At 47.8% G+C, this 20,565-nt stretch overlaps 1 protein-coding gene across 1 annotated transcript; it reads left to right on the top strand.

The window, feature by feature from the left end:
* Nucleotides 1-7,786: 7,786 nt before the first annotated feature.
* Nucleotides 7,787-20,565, top strand: CLRN3 (clarin 3). Its single transcript, XM_047703172.1, has 3 exons — nt 7,787-8,191; nt 14,683-14,862; nt 19,968-20,565. The coding sequence occupies exons 1-3, from the start codon at nt 7,963-7,965 to the stop codon at nt 20,246-20,248; spliced, it is 690 nt and encodes a 229-aa protein (XP_047559128.1). The 5' UTR covers nt 7,787-7,962; the 3' UTR covers nt 20,249-20,565.

Raw genomic sequence — 20,565 nt, 5'->3', positions numbered from 1 at the left:
TTTCACATATGTAAGTATGAGGGCAGGTTAGGGTTCCATTCCCAGTAAAAAATACCATTAATTACTTTACTTCCTACGTCATTAGGAGCCTTTGATTCAGTCCCATAAGTAAACTGATCTCTAAAAATCGTGCTTGATACCATTGGAAGGCCAAAAAATAACACAATCCCACACAGAAGTTCTGTGATATGCTCCAAGTAGTTTCGTACTTTCATACTGCACGGCGTACCCTTCCATTCCTCACGGAAAGATCACGGTCTCTCAGAAATGTTTATATTCTGGCAAAGTGTATTTCTTCCCTCAACCTCTTTGAAAATCCGAGAGACAGGCAACAAGATTTTTAACAAAAGGAAATGATTTCATTGCTTCATTTTCACCATGAAATCCGCAGAACATTATCACGTAGGAAATGGTTTATTTTCCCTCTAGTTTTTGCTTTGTGTGTATTTTCCCTTTGCTCTGGGAATTGAGGGAAAAGTTGGGGATCAGACATACTGCGGCACTGAGGTCCTAGGGAGACACTCTTGGCAAATAGGATACGGTAGCAATTTCTTATCAGTGGTTGAAGCAAGATAAAAAATTTTAAATATTTGATTCCTTGAAGCATTGCAATGGTAAGAAAGGCTTTTATGTATAAAAAAAGATTGGCTCTTCAATGGAACATTCGGATCATATCAAGGCTGTCTTTCTATGGAAATATCCCAAAAGTATGTGTGAACTACACACATTCTATAAGAAAAGCAACATGGACATGAATGAATTAAAAAGTAAAACGAATCCTATCACATGTTCTAGAACTTTGTGTGCCACGAGGTGCATATTTGTGATTAAAACAACAACACCACTCAAATTTGATGACCCCCATGATGAACAGCGAAAGGAATCAGCAGCTTCAAATTGGAATAAAAAGAAAAAAAGGTAACAGCTTGTCCTGGTGCCTTGTGGCCACACAGAGGGCATTTCCTTCTTCGTATCATCTGGACTAGCATTTCCCAAAGTAAAATCCTGTATGGGGAGGATGTTAGAAATTTTATTTCGTATGCAAGTTGCGTATTTGTTTTCAGGTATTAGAAAACTGTTATTGGCAATACCACTTGAGATTTTGCTAGGACTAAGCTCATGTATTACAGTCGATGTGTCACAGTCATGTGTCACCCTCGATTAATTTAGACGCAATTCATGTAGATAGAAACGTTAAGGATACAGAGATGCTAGTGTCAAAGAACACAAGAGTGCAGCTGAAATGACCAGCCCAGAGCCACCTGCCGGCCGCTGCTCCAAAACCACCATCTTGGGTTTGGGTCTGGCACTGCCCCCACCCATGAGGGCTTCGTGCTGCAGACTCTGTGTTCTATGTGCAGTGGCCTCCTCTGCCTGTCCCCCTTGCCCAGGCTTGGTCTGCCTTTAAGTAACCTCCCTACCCCTTTCCAAAGGAGTGCCAGGCCTCCTTGTTCCCTAAAAAAAGGTGAGATCATGTACACATCACACCCCGGGGGTGGGGGGTTCCCAAACGTTTTTGGTAAAGGTTCTGGATTTGAAACAAGGTCCCAGCTTCTGCCTCGTCGAACTCAAAATGAGTCAAATGCAATTCCACTAACAAGACCTCCTCCCCGGAACTCCGGACCTGCAGGTGTCTGACAACATTCAAGCTAATAAAATGCCAACAGATTTCTGGGGTAGAGATATGAGGGGGATGCTGCTCCTTGTTCTGGGGTTTTTTGTTTGCTTGCTTGCTTTGCTTTGTTTTGTTTTGCAATAACTTGAAGCTGACAGAAGTTCTGGACAAGGGTGAGAGCCGGGGAACCCAGGAGCAGAGGCTCAAGAAACTCAAGCCGCCGGTGGAAACAGAGTCAGATGAGGTGACCGTGACTGGGGCCTTGTGGCAGGTGCCGCCTGAGGCTGCCATTGCCCCAGATTAACATGAGCTGAAGCCACCTGACTTGGGTCAGAGCTCTAGACCTTCTTTCCTTCCTGGATGCGTTTGGAGAAAAACAAGATAGAAAGACATCCAGCCCAAAACTGAAGCTTGGAGAGGATACGACCAAGTAGGCCAGATAAGGCAAGCAGGAGTCAGGAAGAAGCACTCAAAATCCATGAAACGAACCAATGATTAGACAGGACTGCCCACTTTCAGTATAAGCAATGGGGAAAAAACACCAAGGGAACAATGCGACTATACAGCAAGAGAAAAGGCAGAGTAAACCCTCTTCAGGCCAGAAAACACCCAATCCCATGAACAGAAGCAGTTCCCCGTGCATACACTGTGCTATGTAAGAACTTATAATAAGAAGAATTTAATAAAATAAGGGAGTAATAGATAATAAAACAACTGAGATGAGATGGAAAGGAAATTTCAGAGCAAAGAAAACAAATTAGAACTCCAAACCACCCAATTTCAGATTTACGTATTTCACATTTTCACATAAATTAGAAAAAGGCTTGGCTAAAAGACAAGTTATCATTATGGAGGGAAGTTCAGGGCATTCAGAGAAAAAGACGGGCCACTGAAGCGATCAGAGAGAAAGGGGAGTCAAAGATCACCTCAAGAATAACCAGGGAGCCTATGGTAAGATTTCAGCAGCGGCCGCTCAAGACTCAGAGAAATAGCACAGAAAAGTATCTTTACAATGAACTGTGTGAGTAGAGTGAAAAGAGAACCCATGAATAAAAAGAAAAAGAAAAAGAATTATACAGAAGGATCTGTACAAAACTTACCCAGGTTACCAGCTGACTAGATCTCACAAATGAAGACTTCCGGAGCTATGCTATTGGGACAAGTAAGTCCCAGTCAGAAGCAAGAAAGAATGCTGACCTCCAGCTCTTCCACAACTGCTGTTCAATGTCAAAAGACAACAGACAAACATGTACAAAAGCCTTAGGGGAAGACAATGTGGACGCCGTGTCATCATTCAAAAATAAAGCCTTTTTTGACCATGATGGAGTAACAGGGATCAGAATGGCCCTCCGGACTTAAGAAATCTCTAGAACAGGGGGCCTGGGTGGCTCATTCGGTTAAGCATCTCCTTCAACTGAGGTTGTAACCCCCAGGTCTTCGGATCGAATCCCGTGTAAGGCTCCCTGTTCCGTGGGGGGTCTGCAGCTCCCTCTCCCTCCATCCCTCCCCCCTGGTCTCTCTCTTCCTCAAATAAATAAATAAAATCTTTAAGTAAAATAAGATAGAGTGAAATAAAAAGAAATCAATAGAACAGAAAATGGTATACAAAGGAAAGGTCTCTAGACACGAGACATCAGGCAGAATAGGCTGTGATTCCTGAGAGAAAAACAAATGAGCGGAGACTGCCCACTGCCCCAGGTGGTTTCCAAGGAAAGAGGGGAACCATAGCGAGACCAAAGAGAGGGAAGTGAGAAAGTGGGCAGGCGAAAGTGGCTAGAACTGGTAGTACAGTCCTCGTGGAGAGAGGGGTCCCTTGAATCTTTGGTGGAGTGCTGATCTGCACCTGTGAGGAAGCTACTTGGGGCCAGCAAAAGACCCACTGAAAAACAGGTGACAAGCCTTCCTGAAGCTTATGCAGAGCTGGGAAGAAAGGCCTCGTTACAGAGAATCCAGAAAGAGACCCACGCAAATGTGATCATTGGATTTCAACAAAAATGCCAAGGCAATTCACTAGGAAATACACTTTTCATGACGTCAGCCTTGAAGAGTTGCATATCCACATGTGTAAGGAGGAGCTTTTGATCTTGTTTTATAGTATATACAAACATAACTTAAAATATGCAATAATCATAAATGTAAGAGCTAAAATGATGAAACTTCTAGAAGAAAACATAGCAGAAAAGAATCTTTGCAATCCTAGGTTAGAAAAATATTTTCTAAGTATCTCATTTGAATCACAATTCATAAATAGAAAAATTGGTAAATATAACTTCACCAAAATTAAAAATTTTTTCTCTTCCAAAAATAGTGTTAAGAAAATGGGAAGATAAGCCAGAGACTGGGGCGGAAACACTTGCAAAGCATGTATCTAATAACAGACTGACATACAGAAAACACAAAGGAGGGGCACCTGGGTGGCTCAGTGGGTTAAACCTCTGCCTTCAGCTCAGGTCATGATCCCAGGGTCCTGGGATCGAGCCCCGCACCGGGCTCTCTGCTCAGCAGGAAGCCTGCTTCCCCTCCTCTCTCTCTCTCTCTGCCTGCCTCTCTGCCTACTTGTGATCTCTCTCTGTCGAATAAATAAATAAAATAAAATCTTAAAAAAAAAAAAGAAAAAACAAAGGAAAGAACTCATAGAACTCGATAAGAAGACGAATCAAGTTAAGAGAATGGGCAAAAGATTTAAATGGATACCTCACCAAAGAAAGCATACAAGTGGCAAATAAGCATATAAAAAGATGCTCAATTATTCCTATTAACAAAATCCAAATCAAAACCATAGTGAGACACTACTAAGCACTCATTAGAATGCCCAGTTATAAGGGACCAATAACAGCAGGTGTTGGAGGGGATATGGAGCAACTGGGACCATCCTGCTCATGGCTCCTGGGAATGCACGTTAGCACCACCCCTTTGGAAAATGTTCCATCAGCTTCTTCTAAAGTTAAATGCATTTGTCATGGGCCCCGCCAATTTCATTCCTTGTATTTATCCAAGAGAAAGGAAAGAAAATGACCACCCAAAGACTTGTAACAAATTTTCATACTAGCATTATTCGTAATAGTTGATAACTTGACTCCATCTAAATGTCCACCAATGGCTGAATGGATTAACAAATTTGTGAATATTCAGATGACTCTCAAAGCAAGGCAGACACCAAAGATTGCATACTGTAGTATATCATTTCTATGAAATTCTAGAAAAGGCAAAACTGTAGTGACCCAGAAAAGTGGATCGTAGTATTGTTGCATAGGTAAAATGTATAGGTAATGCAAGATTTCCTAAAAGAAAGACCAAAATTTAAAACCTTAATAGCTAGCTTTTTCTTGCACCACAGACAAGAGAGCTTTCTCAAACGTTGCTGGTGGGATTATGAACTGGAGACCACTCAGAAAGCCTATTTGCGTTTGGTATAAAAAAATCCTGAAATGGCTATCTGAACCAGCAGTTTTTCTCCAGGAACTTATCCTGAGGCTATTATTAACAATCCATAATCTAACAAGATTATATGGGCAAAAGAAAAAAAAAATAGTAATACTCTAAATGTCCAAAACAGGACATTGTTAAATGAACGAGGGTAAATCCATAAAATGGGTTAGCATCAAGTGACATGAAATGCTACAAGCCTTTATAAAAGTGGCTTCTAAATGGGCCTGCACAGAAAATATCAATAAAATCAGAGAGTAAATATCATGAGAACTACAACCTCTCACCAAAATTATAGAAAAGTAAAATATAAAATTATAGAAAATTTTAAAAATAAATAATGAAAAATAGAAACAATCCTATCATTCAGTTATTTTACAAACTTATGCTTCAATAAGGAAGAAAAAAAATACTACAAATCAGTTTACAAAAGATTCTGCATAAAACCTGTGGGACTTGGCCAACATCCTATATTGAGAGGAAAATTCAGTTTTAAATACTTTCATTATTAATCCAACAGCAAAATAATTAAGGAAACAAAACATTTACCTCAGAAAATTTAGAAAGAGAAAAGCAAATTAAATGTGAGGACAGAAATTCAATACTGACAAGAATGACTTTTAATGTTTTAAAAAAATAAACCCAGAAGAATGGAATATGTGTAAAAAGGAGCAGAGAAAATGGAAATCGCTAGTCTGGGGGATTCCCAGAGTCCTCATGTCACCCTCCCCTCGGGACCTGTGAAGTAACTGTGTACCCTTACGAGTACATCGTTTTTATGTTTGTAAGCAAGCTTGAGCTGGTTTGAATGTGTAGACAGACTTCTGGCTTTGGAGTTGAGATGCCGAATCCAGGACTCACAGTGTAAGACTAAAATATTTGACTGACTACATAGACCTTTGTAACTGTAGGCAGCAAAGCATCCATAAAGATGTAAAAAAAAAAACAAAAAAAAAAAAAAAAAACAAACCAAAAAACAAAACCCTCACCGATATGTGAAATACAAACCACGGAATGACGCTCACGTGGAGATGACGCAGGTCACTCTCCTGACCGTATAATCATACAGGAACAAGCATCTCTAGATTTGCACAAACACAGAGCCCACAGCGGGCTCCCTGCTCAGCGGCGAGCCCGCTTCTCCCTCTGCCTGCCACTGCCCCTGCTTGTGCTTGCTCTTTCTCTCTCTCTCTGACAAATAACTAAATAAAATCTTAAAAAAAAAAAAAGAAAGAAAAAGAAAAGGAAATGGACTCCAAGGAAAGAACTCCTGAAACTACTGAAATAACTGCTTAAAAATGTAGTCAGAATAAAGACTTGCTTGGGAAAAAAAATCAGTTTTCCCAATAATATACAATGTTGTGAAAAAAGGGTAAAGAGGGCATTCAACCGCATAAAGGTGGGCGGTCAAATCGGTACAAATTTTTCTAAAGAGCCGATGAGCAAGACGTAGCAACCGCGCCAGTGAAGGTTCACATGCGTTGACGCACTTCCAGAAATCCGAGGCAGGAAATACCCAGAGATATGGACAAGGGTTATGTAGAAGGATATTCGTACACGTTTTTTAATCGTGTATTAAAAAATCGAAACAGCACACATGTCCATGACATTGGAACATTGGTCTGTATGTCTCCAATAATTCATTTAACAAGTACTCGCTGGGTGTCTGCTCTTGGACAGACCCTGGGGTCTACCGTTCAGCAAAACAAACACGGCGCACCTCCTGAAGCCCATAGTCCAGTTCCTCGGAGGGGGACGTCCGACGGTGGGCTCATTGCACCCCACATAAGGTAGATGTTATTCAAGGAAACCACGGGACACAAATGTGCATACACGCTATTACTTTATAATCAAAGAATGAAATTTTAAAAAAGAGTGCAAAAGAGTTGTGAACATCTATTTACTATCTTGAGAAGTGACGTGCTTGCCGAATGGAGGAGTGTCTCTGAGAGACAGAAAGAACCACTTATAAACCATTAGCCACTCAACAGGGAGGAAGGAGAGGCGGCATGAAGACCTAAAGCAAGAATGTTCAGAACCATGTCCATCAGAGCCCTAAGGACAAATAAAGATGTACCCTCCCAAGTTATCATCTAAAATGTGCGAATATTGGCTCGGGTCATGGTCTCGGGGTTCTGGGATTGAGCCCCATGTTGGGCTCTCTGCTCTGTTGGGAGCCTGCTTCCTCCTCTCTCCCTGCCTGCCTCTCTGCCTACTTGTGGTCTCTCTCTGTCAAATGAATAAATAAAATCTTTAAAAAAATAAAATAAAATAAAATTTGCAAATATAATCTGGTTTGGAGGAGGGAATTGGAAAGGTGCACCTCTCTAATAAGGTCTAAAAGTAAGGACAAGTTTACTCATTTCATTTCACAGCGTTTTCAGAAAAGGCTTGATCTTCTGAGCGTTCCTTTCTGAACTGTTGTTAGGGTCATGTCTTTAACAGGTAAAGCTAGTCTAGGTGGTTGGCTGCTAGAATCCACTAGAATCCGCTAGAATCCACAGTATCTGCGATGGTCAGAGGACAGGACCTCATTTATGTTTTAGGGATTCTAGTCCTGACATGGTAGGCTGAGTGTGCTTCGCAGCACGTGACAAAGAGTTATAAATTAATTGTGTGATCGAGGAAGTCCCTAGGAATACCGCACCTGCCCCTTGTTTCTGCTGGTTGGCTGTCACCACAGCAACCCCTAGCTCCAGACCAAAGTTCAGCCACTGTAAATCTTTATGACCATATTCATAGTCCAATGTTCCTTGAGGTATTTTGTCCCCTGAAGAGCAAGCTTTTATATTTTACAAGAAGCGTTCACTCCGTTCGACTCCATTTCTAAATACTGGACTCCAAATGATAAGGTCCAAACATAATACAAAAAGATCGTTGCTTTCTTTGTTTACCAGAGGACCCCTCCTTTCCTGAGAAGAATGCCTACAGCGAAGAAGACCCTGACGTTCTTATCGAGCTTTCTCACAAGCTTTGGGGCGTTCATCGTAGTCTGCGCTATGCTTGGGACCCAAGAATGGGTCAGCAGCAGAATCGCCGTCAGCGACTCATCTTCAAATGGTAGTCTCATTATCGTCTACGGACTCTTTCGTGGGAACGGTCATCAGGAATTCAGTCATGGACTTGAGGAGTCAAAGAAGGGCTTTGGAGGTAAATGAGAACTTAATTTGAGTGGGTACAGCGAGAGTGCGTTAACGGGTTAAGACTCATGTCAACCTCTGTCTGGGCCAAATAGCAGCTCCTCCAATCAATGATGTCCTCATAAGCTCTGAGATGGCTTACAGATATGAACATATACTTTAATTGATTTAATTAATATGAACATATATTTTAATTTTGAAAATTCACCCACATTATTCTTTTAGCTTGCTCGGTTCTGGTTGTGTCTGTTAGCACCTCAGTCTAAATAATTCTGGCAAACGCTCTGTGGAAGCAGCATTCCCAAGTTTACTGACAAGAAAATAATTAGCAGGAATATGGTATCCAACATAGGAGGATAGTAGGAACAGTATTTTTAGGTGTACTGACTGCAGATTTTTATTTATTTTTTAAAGATTTTATTTATTTATGTGAGAGAGAGAGTGAGAGGGAGACAGCATGAGCTGGGTGAGGGGCAGAGGGAGAACCAGATCTCCCTGCCAAACAGGAAACCTGATGTGGGACTCTGGGATCGTGACCTGAGCCAGACTGACGCTTAACTGACCGAGCCCCCCAGGTGCCCCTAAAAGCAACATTTGTCTGTTATTTAGCCCCTGGGATGGACTCTGCACGGAGCAGCATTGCATACGGATAGACAGGAATTATCAGCCATGACTCAGCCATTTCCTGCTGTCTTGTAATTGGGCATCATTTCCTACCGCATATAAGATGTCATATTCAGTTTGAGTTTGAGCCTTAAACCCTGAGCAACATAGGTGTACGTCCAAGTTATGAAAATTGTCTCCTAGACATCAGTGAAAGCAGCATGTCCTCCAGCTGCACAGTCACGCGCAGTAATGGTACCGCCTCCTCCAGGCCCTGCCGCGGCTCCTGGGGAATTGGAGGCGGACTCCCCTTGCTGCAACCCGAAACAGAGACTTTCGAACACGCAGTCGCACATTCAATATGTGAAGAGCATTTGCAAAACCAGAATGTGTACTAGTTCCTGAGCCTCCAGACACACTGAAAAAAAAATTTTAACTATGAGATAACAGCCGGTGAAGTTTCTGATTTTCATGCTGTCTGGTTGAAACCACTTGGTTCCCATCTGAGCTACGTGGCTTCAGGGACAGCCCTGGTGACCTGTATCAGCAAAGCTCGGGGAGGCTGGGGAAGGTCTGAGCCTGGCTCTCAAGCCCTGGGGGGCGGGGGGGGGGTTGGGATGGCGTGGAGATCGCAGGGAGAGGCGTAGCCTAGACCAACCCTGAGGGCGCAGGGCCAAGGGGGCCCCATGGCACCCTACGGCAGCGGGAATGAGGCACACTATTTGCATTTGCTTTGCCTGGCTCCCTACTATATTCTTCGTCACCGCAGAGCCACGGTCAGCTCTCTGAAGTCACTGCCCCGCGTCCAGAAGATAAGCTGTGCCCACAATCAGACAAGGGTGCACCCCAACTCGCTTTGGCTGATGTCTGCTCAGGGCTCCACAGAGTCGAGGGGATGTTCACTGCTGAGGGTTTTAGCCATCACTGGATGAGGGACATTTATTAACTGTTCTCTAGGATAGGGGAAAGTCAGAACTAGAGCCGGGCGTACCCTGGGTTCAGCTGCTGCGGACCCGTGGATGTTCTCCCTGGAGAGCAGAACCAGAGGCTGAGGTCCAGCTGCTGCTCTGCTGGTTTCTTGGGGCCGCATGGGGCTCATCTCCGGTCAGAAACTGATTGTTGGCAGCAAAATAAAATCTGTATAAATGCCATTTCCTTCCCCAGCAATGATGCATTAAGGTTTCCATTTAAGACGGTAACATATCAGCTTCTTGCCCAGGATGAGGTCACAATGAAAATTTCCAAAGAGGCGTGAATATCGCAAAGTTCTCCTCTATTTCTGAATAGGACTTAGGACGTTGTGCCAATTTTGGCTGTAGATTTTGAGATGACAGCACAGTACCAAGTGACCGAGGCTGATTTCAACACGCCAAGAGAATCCAGCCGCCAATAGGTCCACCGGTGGGGAAGATAATCCGTCAGACCTGGCAAGGAAACTCTCCCATATGTGACCAGATTATGTGGCCAGCTCAGCCTGACCAGGAGATCTACTAGCTTCATCTGGTGGCCTCTTGGTTTGTCTAATATCCAGATAAAAAGTTACAGCCCCTTTGTCCACCAGTAAACACTTTGATTTTGCTACTCCAAAAGTTCTGGATATTGAATTTCGGTCCAAAACATTTCCCCGGAGCGCTGCTCCTTGAAGGAGGGGCTGGCACACTGCGAGGAAGAACTGCCCATGACTCCTGGGCTTGGTGAACTCACCATAGCTTCCTTTTAAAAAAAAAAAAAATAATTTTTTATTACATTATGTGAATCACCATAATCTAGAGAAAGGCCCCCCCCTCAGTTAAATCAGACAATGGAGGTCGCTATGACAGCAAGGAGGGGTTTTGCCCAGTCTGCCTGCCCACCCCACCCACCAGTCTCTTTTCTCCCCCTACCCTGTTTGTTCTCAGGGGGCTCAAAATTGCACTATTGGCCCAAGACAAAAAAAAAATAATAATAATAATAATTAGAATAATAAATCTGTTGCAAAAACCAATTAATTGCAAGGAGACAAACAAAAGAGACTTATTTCTTCCTTAGTATTCCTACTCACCAACCCCACCCCCCCAATACGCATTATACTTTTCCAAGGAGGAGCACCTTATTTTCTGTCCCCAGAGACATGACCACGCTGGGTGATGGAGTTTAACAGGGCGGAAAATGCGCTCCCCCTCCTTCTCTGTGACAGAACCCAGATACATTTCCCAGAGGCTGGGCATGCCACCTGGGACTTCTTGGAAGACCTCAAGCATTCAGCTTCTCAGGGGTGTACTGGGGTCCATGGGTGGAGGGTTCCACCAGGTCAGGCTCCCTGATGACCAGATGCTTGAGAAGGGGAAGGCAGTTCCCACCCACCGGCAAAGCCACTGGCTCTCCCTCAAGGTCTGAGGACGGGTGGAAAACCGGAGCTAGGAAGACCCTGCGGCAAGCGGCTCCTAAAGGGTTAAATCTCCAGGCACAGAAAGCCCAAAGTCCAGATGACCCATTTCCATACGCGAAGCACTGTACCCAGCACATCTTCTGCCTCCCAGCTGCGGAAGACATGGTCTCTTTCCAGAGGTTGCTAGAAGCCAGGCAATTAGTTCCAATTTCGAGGTGGTTTTCCTGATTCCAACGCTTGGCCCTGAAAAGGAAGGGGGAAAGAACGGAATGTATTTGCTAATTTTGTAGGCAGAGAGCAGCTGTCAGATGCTAGGGCGGCTTTATTCTGTTTCATTCTTGCTAACTTGCCCTGAATTTCCAGCTTTCATTGTCTGAGTTCTGAGCTGGGAGGGGGCTGAGAGATACAGCTGTCATACCTGTGTGGCAGGAAATTCAGATGCTGAAAAAGAATTTTAAAAGATGGCTGTTAAAATTAAGATAAAATGTTGCATTAATACAAAGAAAAGTATGAGTCAATAGGCTCCAAATGGGCACCCTTTTGGAAAATCGTGTCTGTTAGGTCTTACCAACAGTCAAAAACAAAGCCTAACCTAATTGTCACTTTCTGGTCTACTCTGAAAAAGTGGAATGTTCACCATTTGCAAACAAACATCCATTTACAGCTTTTAGTAAGTGTACAGAGCAGAAATATTCTCCAGGGCACGCCAGAGATGACATTCTCCCCACACCAAAATGTCTATTTTCTAGTTAAGTATCCAAATTATTTCTTATTGGCTAAACCCAGAGTTTATTTGGTCCCCAGCACACTTCTGATTAGAGCTTCAGCTTTCCCCCTGGGTGGCCTGGAAGGAACAGGATGGGTGGCATGGGAAGTGGTCCTTCCTCACGGTGAGGGTTGGAAACCGTCAGACAGGTGCGTCCTGCTTCCGGCTTTTCCCTGCTCCTCTGGGGTCATGATCCGCTCGTGTCAAGACAGACGTGTGCTCCGTTAGAGAACTGCCCCGCCCTGGCATCCCCACGGTCAGCCGAAGAGCGAGAGTCTTAGCCTGAGCTCAGGGCCTTCCAAACAGCCCAGCCCACGCGGTTCCCAGAGGGCAGGTCGCCCATCAGACCCCAGCCTTCCTCGCCCAGGCCATAGGTAGTGGCAGGCAGGGGCACAGTTTTAGTTGAACTCTGTGCTCAGAGTCCTTCCTTGGGATGCATCCCACGGGGCTGTGCTGAGGACTTGGCCCAGCCAGCCTGTGGGTCATTAGCAGATGTTGTGAACAGTCCAGTCACTGCTGGGTCCCTGTGAGCTGAACTTTGCTCCCAGGACTGCCTCTCATGGAGGAGCAAAATGTTCTCGGGCCAAGGGAGGTGACGTCATTGGGCCCACGTTGCTGGGCTGGTCACTCCCCTCTTCTGGCCTCTGTGTTCTCCCAGGCAGTTCCCAGGGGGTGGCTGCAGGTCTCGGTGCCCTCTCCTCTTCCCACCAGTTCCCTTTCTGTAGCCTCCCGCTGTCCACTCTCCGATGGCAGGAAATCTGTCCCCCTTCTAGAGTACTGCCGATTAAAAATAAAAATCAGAATGAACAATCTAGATGCTCAGGACTGAAGAGGGGAGAGACCCGGTGCAGGTCGTATCCGCTCCGAGCCGGGGGAGCTGTGCCACTCTGGCCCGTGTGCTTTGGGGCTGGGAGTCAGAGTCAAGTATGTACAGAGCCAGGGACAGGTGGGCAGGAGCTTTGGAATCGTGCCTCGCAAAGCGCATTCTGCAGATGCGGGCTGTTAATCGCGCTGGGGTTCAGGCCTCCCTTCAGTGACAAGAGAGGCTGCAGCAGAGCGGAGCGAGGGGACACTGAACTCCTCCCGACGGAGCAGCAGGACGCCGGGCGGATCGGAGACACGCACGTTTGGGTCCGGCACAGTGAAGAGCTTGCGTTTTTTTTTAATTTATTTATTTGTGTGGGCAGGGCTGTTTTTTATTTTATTTATTTATTTATTTTTTCTATTTAAGTTTTAGTTAGCTAACATACAGGGCAATGCTGGTTTCTGGAGTCGAGCTCAGTGACTCAGCGAAGAGCTGTTAAATGACAAAGGCAGCACGGCATGAAAAGGGCCACCCTCGCAAAGAGAGGGCCCCTGGCTGCCAGGACACGTGTCAGGCACAAGCTTGGCAGTTCCTCCCCTGGTGCGTACCACGTCCCGGGGGCCCCTCCAGTTCACAGGGGCCCCATTTTTTGGAGCACTCGGGTTCAGAGAGAGAGAGAGAAGGAGCCCCAAGCCCTGGAACAAGCCATCTTTCCTGGCCTTTCTGGTTTCTGTTCTTTAAAGTGGCTCTGCGGTGAGGCTGGGAGGGGCTCCTCACTCTCTCCCAGAGGCCTGGGAAACAGGAATGGAAAGAAGAAGCCTTTTACTTTCTCCTACCGTCCTCCCCGCCCATCGCGGTTCTTAGTCTCACAGTTCCCCATGACTTCGTTGCCCTTACCGTGAAGTCTGAAGTCTTTTCCCCTGATTACTTTTGCTGTATATTGTTGCGGTAAACAGTTTACTTAATGTGTTGTCAACGGCCTACTGCCCTAAAACACACGGCGACCTTTGGGGATGTTTTATAAGTGCGTGGCTGGGGTTACAGGTAAGTGTGGGGCCAGCGTGCCCTTCCCGTGTGGTCATCTTGTGTTATAAACACAGGAGCGAGCAGAGGAAGCTGATGCATAGGGACGGCGGCGGGTTGTGGTTAGAAACAGGAGGACAGCAAAAGCTGGAACTCAGGGCTACCAGCCCAGGGCATCTGTGTTCTGTTTGGCACAAGTGCGTATCCATGCCTGGGGCTCCTTTGCACTTAAGAAATAGGCACATTTTATAAAATGCTGTTTGAGCTCAGAGGAATTGAGCTTGGGAAGAATTCTGATCGTTTACCCACGGATCACCTTCTGCATTTGAGCCACACGGGCACTAGGTCCTCTGATTCCAGGGAAGTGACGAGGGAAGTGTGGCCGACACCTCAGGGGCACCCACAGCGGTCATCTGCCTGTCCCCAAGGCTGTCTTTGTCTCCCTCCCCTCCTTGCCTTCTGTGTAATGGATTCACCTCCAAAATCTCCAGGGGTACCAGATCCTCTCGATCGCAGGTTTTCAGTAAGTGTCCCGGAGTGGAAGCACAGCAGTGCTCCGAGCAAAGGAACACCACCCATGGGGAAAAGTGGCGATGCCCGCTGGCAGACCTCTGAGGCCAGAATGCACAGAGGAGGGGTGCCCAGCCCTGCCGCAGCTTATCAAGAAGGGTACCCTCTTTTCTTGGGGAAACTAAAATTGGGGTGGAGGGTCAGTTACCCGAAGTCCTGTGCTACACACATTCAAGGAGGAATGAGTACCCCGAGTTCCCACCTCTTCCTGTTCCCCTGCACACCTGCGAGGTGTCTCCTGCAATTCCTACCCCCAGTGTCCAGGCAGAGAGAGTGCAAGGGACTGCCAGGGTGGCAGGGTATAGCCCTCGGGTCTAGGACTGGTGTCTGCTTTTTGTGCTACATGCTTACCACACACTGCTTTAGTTCTAGAGAAATTGAACAGTTCTTCCCAAAGAACGCTGCATTTGGTGGTTATCCTGGTCCTGGTCCTCAGCCTGTGCACGTTGCTGCTCAGCTCTGGGCTCACCTTCTACAACAGCATCAGCAACCCCTATCAGACGTTCTTGGGGCCCGTGGGCGTGTACACCGGCAGTGGACTTGGTGGTGAGTATCCCCGGGGACACCACTGCTGAAGGGCACGGCCTCTGGGTCTCTGTCCCTCTGCAGCTCGGTCCCACATAGGAACGCACACAATCCCGGGGGAGCCATGGAGATTACGCAGACCTGGTACTTGCCAAGTTGTGCACCAGGGCCCGGGATTTATGTCTGCAAACCAACAGCATTTATGAAGCATCTTGGAGATAAAATGGTTTTAACTGCCCTGGTGGAGAGGCGGGCAGTGACATGCGGGCTGGGTGTTAGGTGTTAAAATACATAATTACACCAGCTCCTGCTGTTGAGTATGGAACTGTAAGGAGTCAAATGCAATGTCCCTAACTCCACGAGACACTCACTGTTGGCAACTCCTGCTGTGTTCTTAACGCCAGATCAGGGTGCACATACCATGTGGAAGTACACACACACACACGCACACGTGCGTACACACACACACATATGCACACACACGTGCACCCACACACACATGCATGCATCCACATACGCACACACGCACACACACATAGGCGCCCACATACACATATGCACACACACGCACACACAGGCATACATGCACACATAATTACTCTCCTCACCTCCAAATAACAGTCAGTGTGGGTCAAAATCCAAACATGACACATCTCTGTGACTGTCCCTCAGAGGGCCACAAAGAAGGTCATTTAGAGAAACTGGGGCAACACCCTTCTTGTGGGTGACCTGTGAGCTCCGGGGGACTCTCTGGGGTGTGGCTAGCTTACTCTATTCATGCACTGGTCACAGTTGGGGTGGGGGTGCAGCGCAGGTGGGAAGCAGACCCCAGCTTCGGTCACAGTATGTGTGGCTCTCCCTGGGGTGTCGCGAGGCTCAGCAGCGACCGTGAGTGCCCAGAGGTGTGGCCGAGTGGGGGGCCCTCTGCCCTCGCCAGGCGGCCAGAGGTCTTCTGCTCTCTCCTGCTCTCCACCATGAAAACCTGATCTTGAGAAAGGACATGAAGAAGCCTGTCCCACCTATGGAATGCCTCTGGAGGCGGCTTCGTGTCCGGGCCAGGGAGAGCATTTTAACAGAGGCCAGGAACTTTCAAGCACAGGAAAGGTGGTCTGGACATTAAGGTGTCAGGAAGCCTCCAGGACTCTGGGCAGCTTGTCCTTCCGTGAGAGACCGTCCTTGCACAAGCCCAGGGCAGGTGGTAGGAAGGGATCCCCGGTCTTTGTGCTTCAGCCGTCCGCAGTGTGGCCCTGGAGAAGAGGAACATCCGGCTCTCGGGGGAGGGGCGCCCAGCGGGTAGCACTTGGCCTTCTGGAAGCTAACAGTGGAAATGAGTTGAGAGCCAGCCCCGGGTGGCAGGGATCAAGGGAAGTCTGTGCAACTCACTCCACAAAGGGGGATACTTTTAGGGATGCAATTCATAATCATTCATCCAGGCGAGTGGTGGGACCTGGGACCACAGGTCTGGCCACATTGCATGCAGGCTCCTAGGCTCTGAGGATCTGGGGTCGGGCTGGGTTAGTCGCATCCACACATGACTTGCACTTTCCTTTCCTCCTGTGGTTTTATTACCTGGTGGTAAAAACAAACAACCTGCCCCTACCCCCAGTGCACTGGGCACCTGTGGTGGGCCAGTCACAACAGTGCTGTGGAGCGCTCTGACCTCCCAGACGCACCAGGGGTCAGGCTGAGGGACTTGGTTACAAACTCAGACATCCTCTCCCGAAGGCCAGGCTTCCTCTCCCCAAGCTATTTCTAGGATTATAGCTCACCTCAGTCAAACCAAAGGCAAGACTCCTTGGCACTCTTCCAGGGTTAAAAATGGATTATTTTAATTTTTGCTCATATAATTAAGCAGCTAAAGAAAGTGGCAGCTTCGGGTACGGCTGGATCTTGGCCCACACAATCAGCAGTCTGATTCCCTTTGGTGCTTGTCTCTTGATTTTCCCAGTGGTCTCTCTGGGGCTAAGCAGAGGGCTGGTCCCCGCAGAGGCAGGATGGTGGCCAACTACCCCAGGGTTTTATTTCCTTTTCCCCCAAATCTGACTTGCCCTGGAATTGTCCTCCTCCCCCTGCCCCTGGAACAATCTCCATGGCCGTCAGTGGTGCTGAACTCACTGGCAGACCCACCCAATGGCTGGGACCCCTGACCCCATGGAGCTGGGGCAGCCCCAAGAGGGAAATCAGGTTCCAACACCAAAGGACGTTTGGACGTGGGCCCGCAGGGACAAGACGGGATGACCTCGCCCCACTACAGCCCGTGGGGCTCAAAGCCCATTGCCTCATAAACCCTGTTTCCGCAAGCCTGGGGTTTCCAGCTCTTTGTGTCCACAGTGGAGGATAAGCTGACTTTGCATGTGGCAGAGGCCGGTGAGCGTCTGTAGAGGAAAACGTGAGAAACACGGGGCCGGTGGCCTTCCCCTCTGTCCCCGCCAACTTCTTCTTCTTTTTATTATTTTTTAAGATTTTATTTATTTGGGGCGCCTGGGTGGCTCAGTGGGTTAAGCCGCTGCCTTCGGCTCAGGTCATGATCCCAGATCCTGGGATCGAGTCCCACATTGGGCTCCTTGCTCAGCAGGGAGCCTGCTTCTCCCTCTGCCTCTGTCTGCCACTCTATCTGCTTGTACTCACTCTCGCTCTTGCTCTCTCTCTCCCTGACCAAAAAAAAAAAAAAAAAAAAAAAAAAAAGATTTTATTTATTTATTTGACAGACAGAGATCACAAGTAGGCAGAGAGGCAGGCAGAGAGAGAGGGAAAGCAGGCCCCCCATTGAGCAGAGAGCCCAACATGGGGCTCCATCCCAGGACCCTGGGATCATGATCTGAGTCGAAGGCAGAGGCTTAACCCACTGAGCCACCCAGGCGCCCCTACCTACTTCTAACAACAAAGAATCCTCTGACAGTGAGAGAGCTCATGTGGCATTCCTTTTGGGCTTGGACAAGTTCCAGCACACAGAAGGGGTTGTCAGGTGGGCAGAGAAACAACCTGAGATATGGAGGGTAAGGAGGAAGGCTGCATTCTGGCAGGGGTCACGGAGATCTTTGTGGCACTGGGCTTCTCCTCCAGCCTCCTCTGGACACCCCTGGCCTGGCCTCTTGATCCCAGGGCTCTGAGAAGCCAGACTTTGGCCCTGAGTTTGCCTCTGGGGACTCCCAATTTTCTTCACATGAGCTTTGAGTGTGCAGAACCTAGTGGAAACTCTGTTTAGGTGAGGCTCGGCCTGCAGAAGGCTTTTACACACAACAATGTCATTGACAACCTTGCTTTGGGTCATCTTGGCTGTGGACTTGGTCCCCCTGGTCAGGCTGGCTGCAGGGGCTCTTGGACCAGAGGGAAGTGCTGTGAATCCTTCTAGAGGCTGCATTTGAACAAACTCTTGGCTCCGGGGAAGAGGATGTGAGCTTCCTGGTGTGGTTTGGAAGGAACAGGATCAGATTCTGCTTGGAGGAACACACAACATCACAGCCTCCCAGACTCCTGTGCCCTCTGACCCCGGCCTGCCCTTCGCCCCACAGCAGCCTGGAGTGTCCCGACCCTGACCACAGGGGATGTAACTGTAGACTGAGAGAATGTTGGGGCCTGACAGGACTTTGCTGATTGTTTGAGCCTCAGCCCAGGAACCCGAGAGCAGAAGGTGATGGGGCAGGTCACATGGTCTCATGCGGACAGGCCAGGCCTGGTGACAGCGTCCTGAGGCTTCATGAGCTCCCCCTGCTACCAAGGAGCCCCCTTTATCCCTCTGTAAATCCCCCGTCCCAGAGAGCCAAGGAAGCCACAGGGAGAGGCAGCCGCTTCCCGCAGGGGCTCAGGTCAAGTATCAGCGGCGGCCCCTCCCGACTCAGATCAAAGTCAAGCCCATCCCACTGCAGAGAAAAGTGTGTAACCCTGTGTTCACCCTGGCCCTTGTGACTAACCATTTATGAGAAATTTCACAAGAGCATAATGAAGGATAATTAAGGAGTGTGAGATGCATAGAGCATCAGAGGAAGAGGCTCTTGTACGTCCAAATTATTGAGAAGTAAAACCATCACCCTGAACATGAAAATCTGTCATCAAGGACAGTTTGAGTGTTCTCCTCACACAAAAGCCCTCATGGCAGGGCCTTTGGAGAATTGGGAAAAAGTCTCCGGGTGTGGGCGATGGCCACACGTTGACCCCAACATATCTCTCCAGTTGTGGGTAAATATTCTCAGAGATGGGCAACCGTCCCCTCCATCAGTCTTGGAACATTCCATCAGCTCAGAGAACACCCCGTGCCCTCTGACCACCGCCGCCTCTCCACTGCTAGCCCAGCCCCATTCCAACCAACCCCGAATCTGCCCATTGCCTTGGTCAGGAAGGATACGGTCCAGAGAAGGCCCGGGGGCCGTGTGGCTGGATCCGCGGAACCCGGCTCTCTCTGACTCCAGAACTGTGTTCTCCAGCTGGGTCAAGGTGACTGTCCAAAGTCACTACCAAGACACACTCTCCAGGGGAGGACATTGTGAAGAATAAAAAAAAAAAAAAAAAAGGAAGAGAAGACAATTAGACAATTAACAAGTTCTCTTCTCACACAAGTTTAGCGAAGATACCCTTCCTGGTTAAACGCCACACTCCACTGTGAGCAGAATGAAAGTCCAGGCTCTGAGCCAGTGTCTGAGGCTCTCCAGGGTGGTCTCCTCCTCCGTAGTCAGTGCTCAGGACCCTCAGAGAGGCTTCTCAGGGGCCAGGTCTTGTCCTGGGGTCCCAGGGGCTCTGAGCTCACAGCCCACCCCACCGGGGGAATCTTTGCATGGGCTGCCTCTTCTGTTTGCAGTGCTCTGTCCTTCAAGTCCTTGTCATCTATCCAGTCCTCTCTAGAAAGCTTGATTCTCCTGTCTTCTCATTCTCAAGTTCATTTCACACATCCCCTGCTATAAGGACTTGAGCCATATGTTTGCTCTTGGCTGGACGCTGCCCTCAGTCTTTAGCGGTTTGTGCCTAGAATCTAGCTCCGGTCTTACACTTGCTTTGCATTCCAATACCTAGACGACCATAACCCCCGTGTAGAGATTCCATGCGTGCCCACAGAGCACAGGTTCCTTTAAGAAAGAAAGTGACATTAAAAAAGATATCACCATATAATTTACGAGACCGAATCTTCTTTCCAGCTTTCTTCGTTTTCGTGGCCATGATACTGTTCGTGGGGAACACACAATCCAACCATCTCTCCGAAGACCTGGCCCAGACGCTGTACCCGTTGTATCCAGCAGCCGCCTACGGAGGAACAACCCACAGCTACGGGTACTCGTTCTGGCTCACGCTGCTCGTCATTCTTCTAAGTACTATCTCCGTGGTCATCGTCATTTTCTACCAGAAAGCCAGATACCAGCGAAAGCAGGAGCAGAGAAAGCCCATGGAATGTGCTCCAAGAGATGGAATTTTATTCTGAATTTGACATTATGTTATTTAGTCATTAGGTCTATTCTATGGTACGTCAGCTCCGGAGCGGTGACTGGCTCGCTTGTCTGTCTGGACAATCAGCAAGGTTAAGTGCAGCCCTGGTTGACAGCCACTTTGTGATCGTTTTGTATCTCATGACGTCCCATAAATGATGTCACCCTGCAAAGGGTTCTTCCCACTGGGGTGGGGAAGATGAAGGGGAAATCTCTCCAGTCCACGCAGCGTTCAGTGCAGTAGAATGACCCCAAGGCTATGGAACCCCCCAACCTGGTCCCACTCTCTAAGACAATAAAGGTTGGTGGCCTA

This window comes from Lutra lutra, chromosome 14 (genome assembly GCF_902655055.1).
Source record: "Lutra lutra chromosome 14, mLutLut1.2, whole genome shotgun sequence".
Lineage (NCBI taxonomy): Eukaryota > Metazoa > Chordata > Mammalia > Carnivora > Mustelidae > Lutra > Lutra lutra.
Note: the sequence above shows the minus strand (reverse complement) of the source record. Positions and strands in the feature narration are given on the sequence as shown.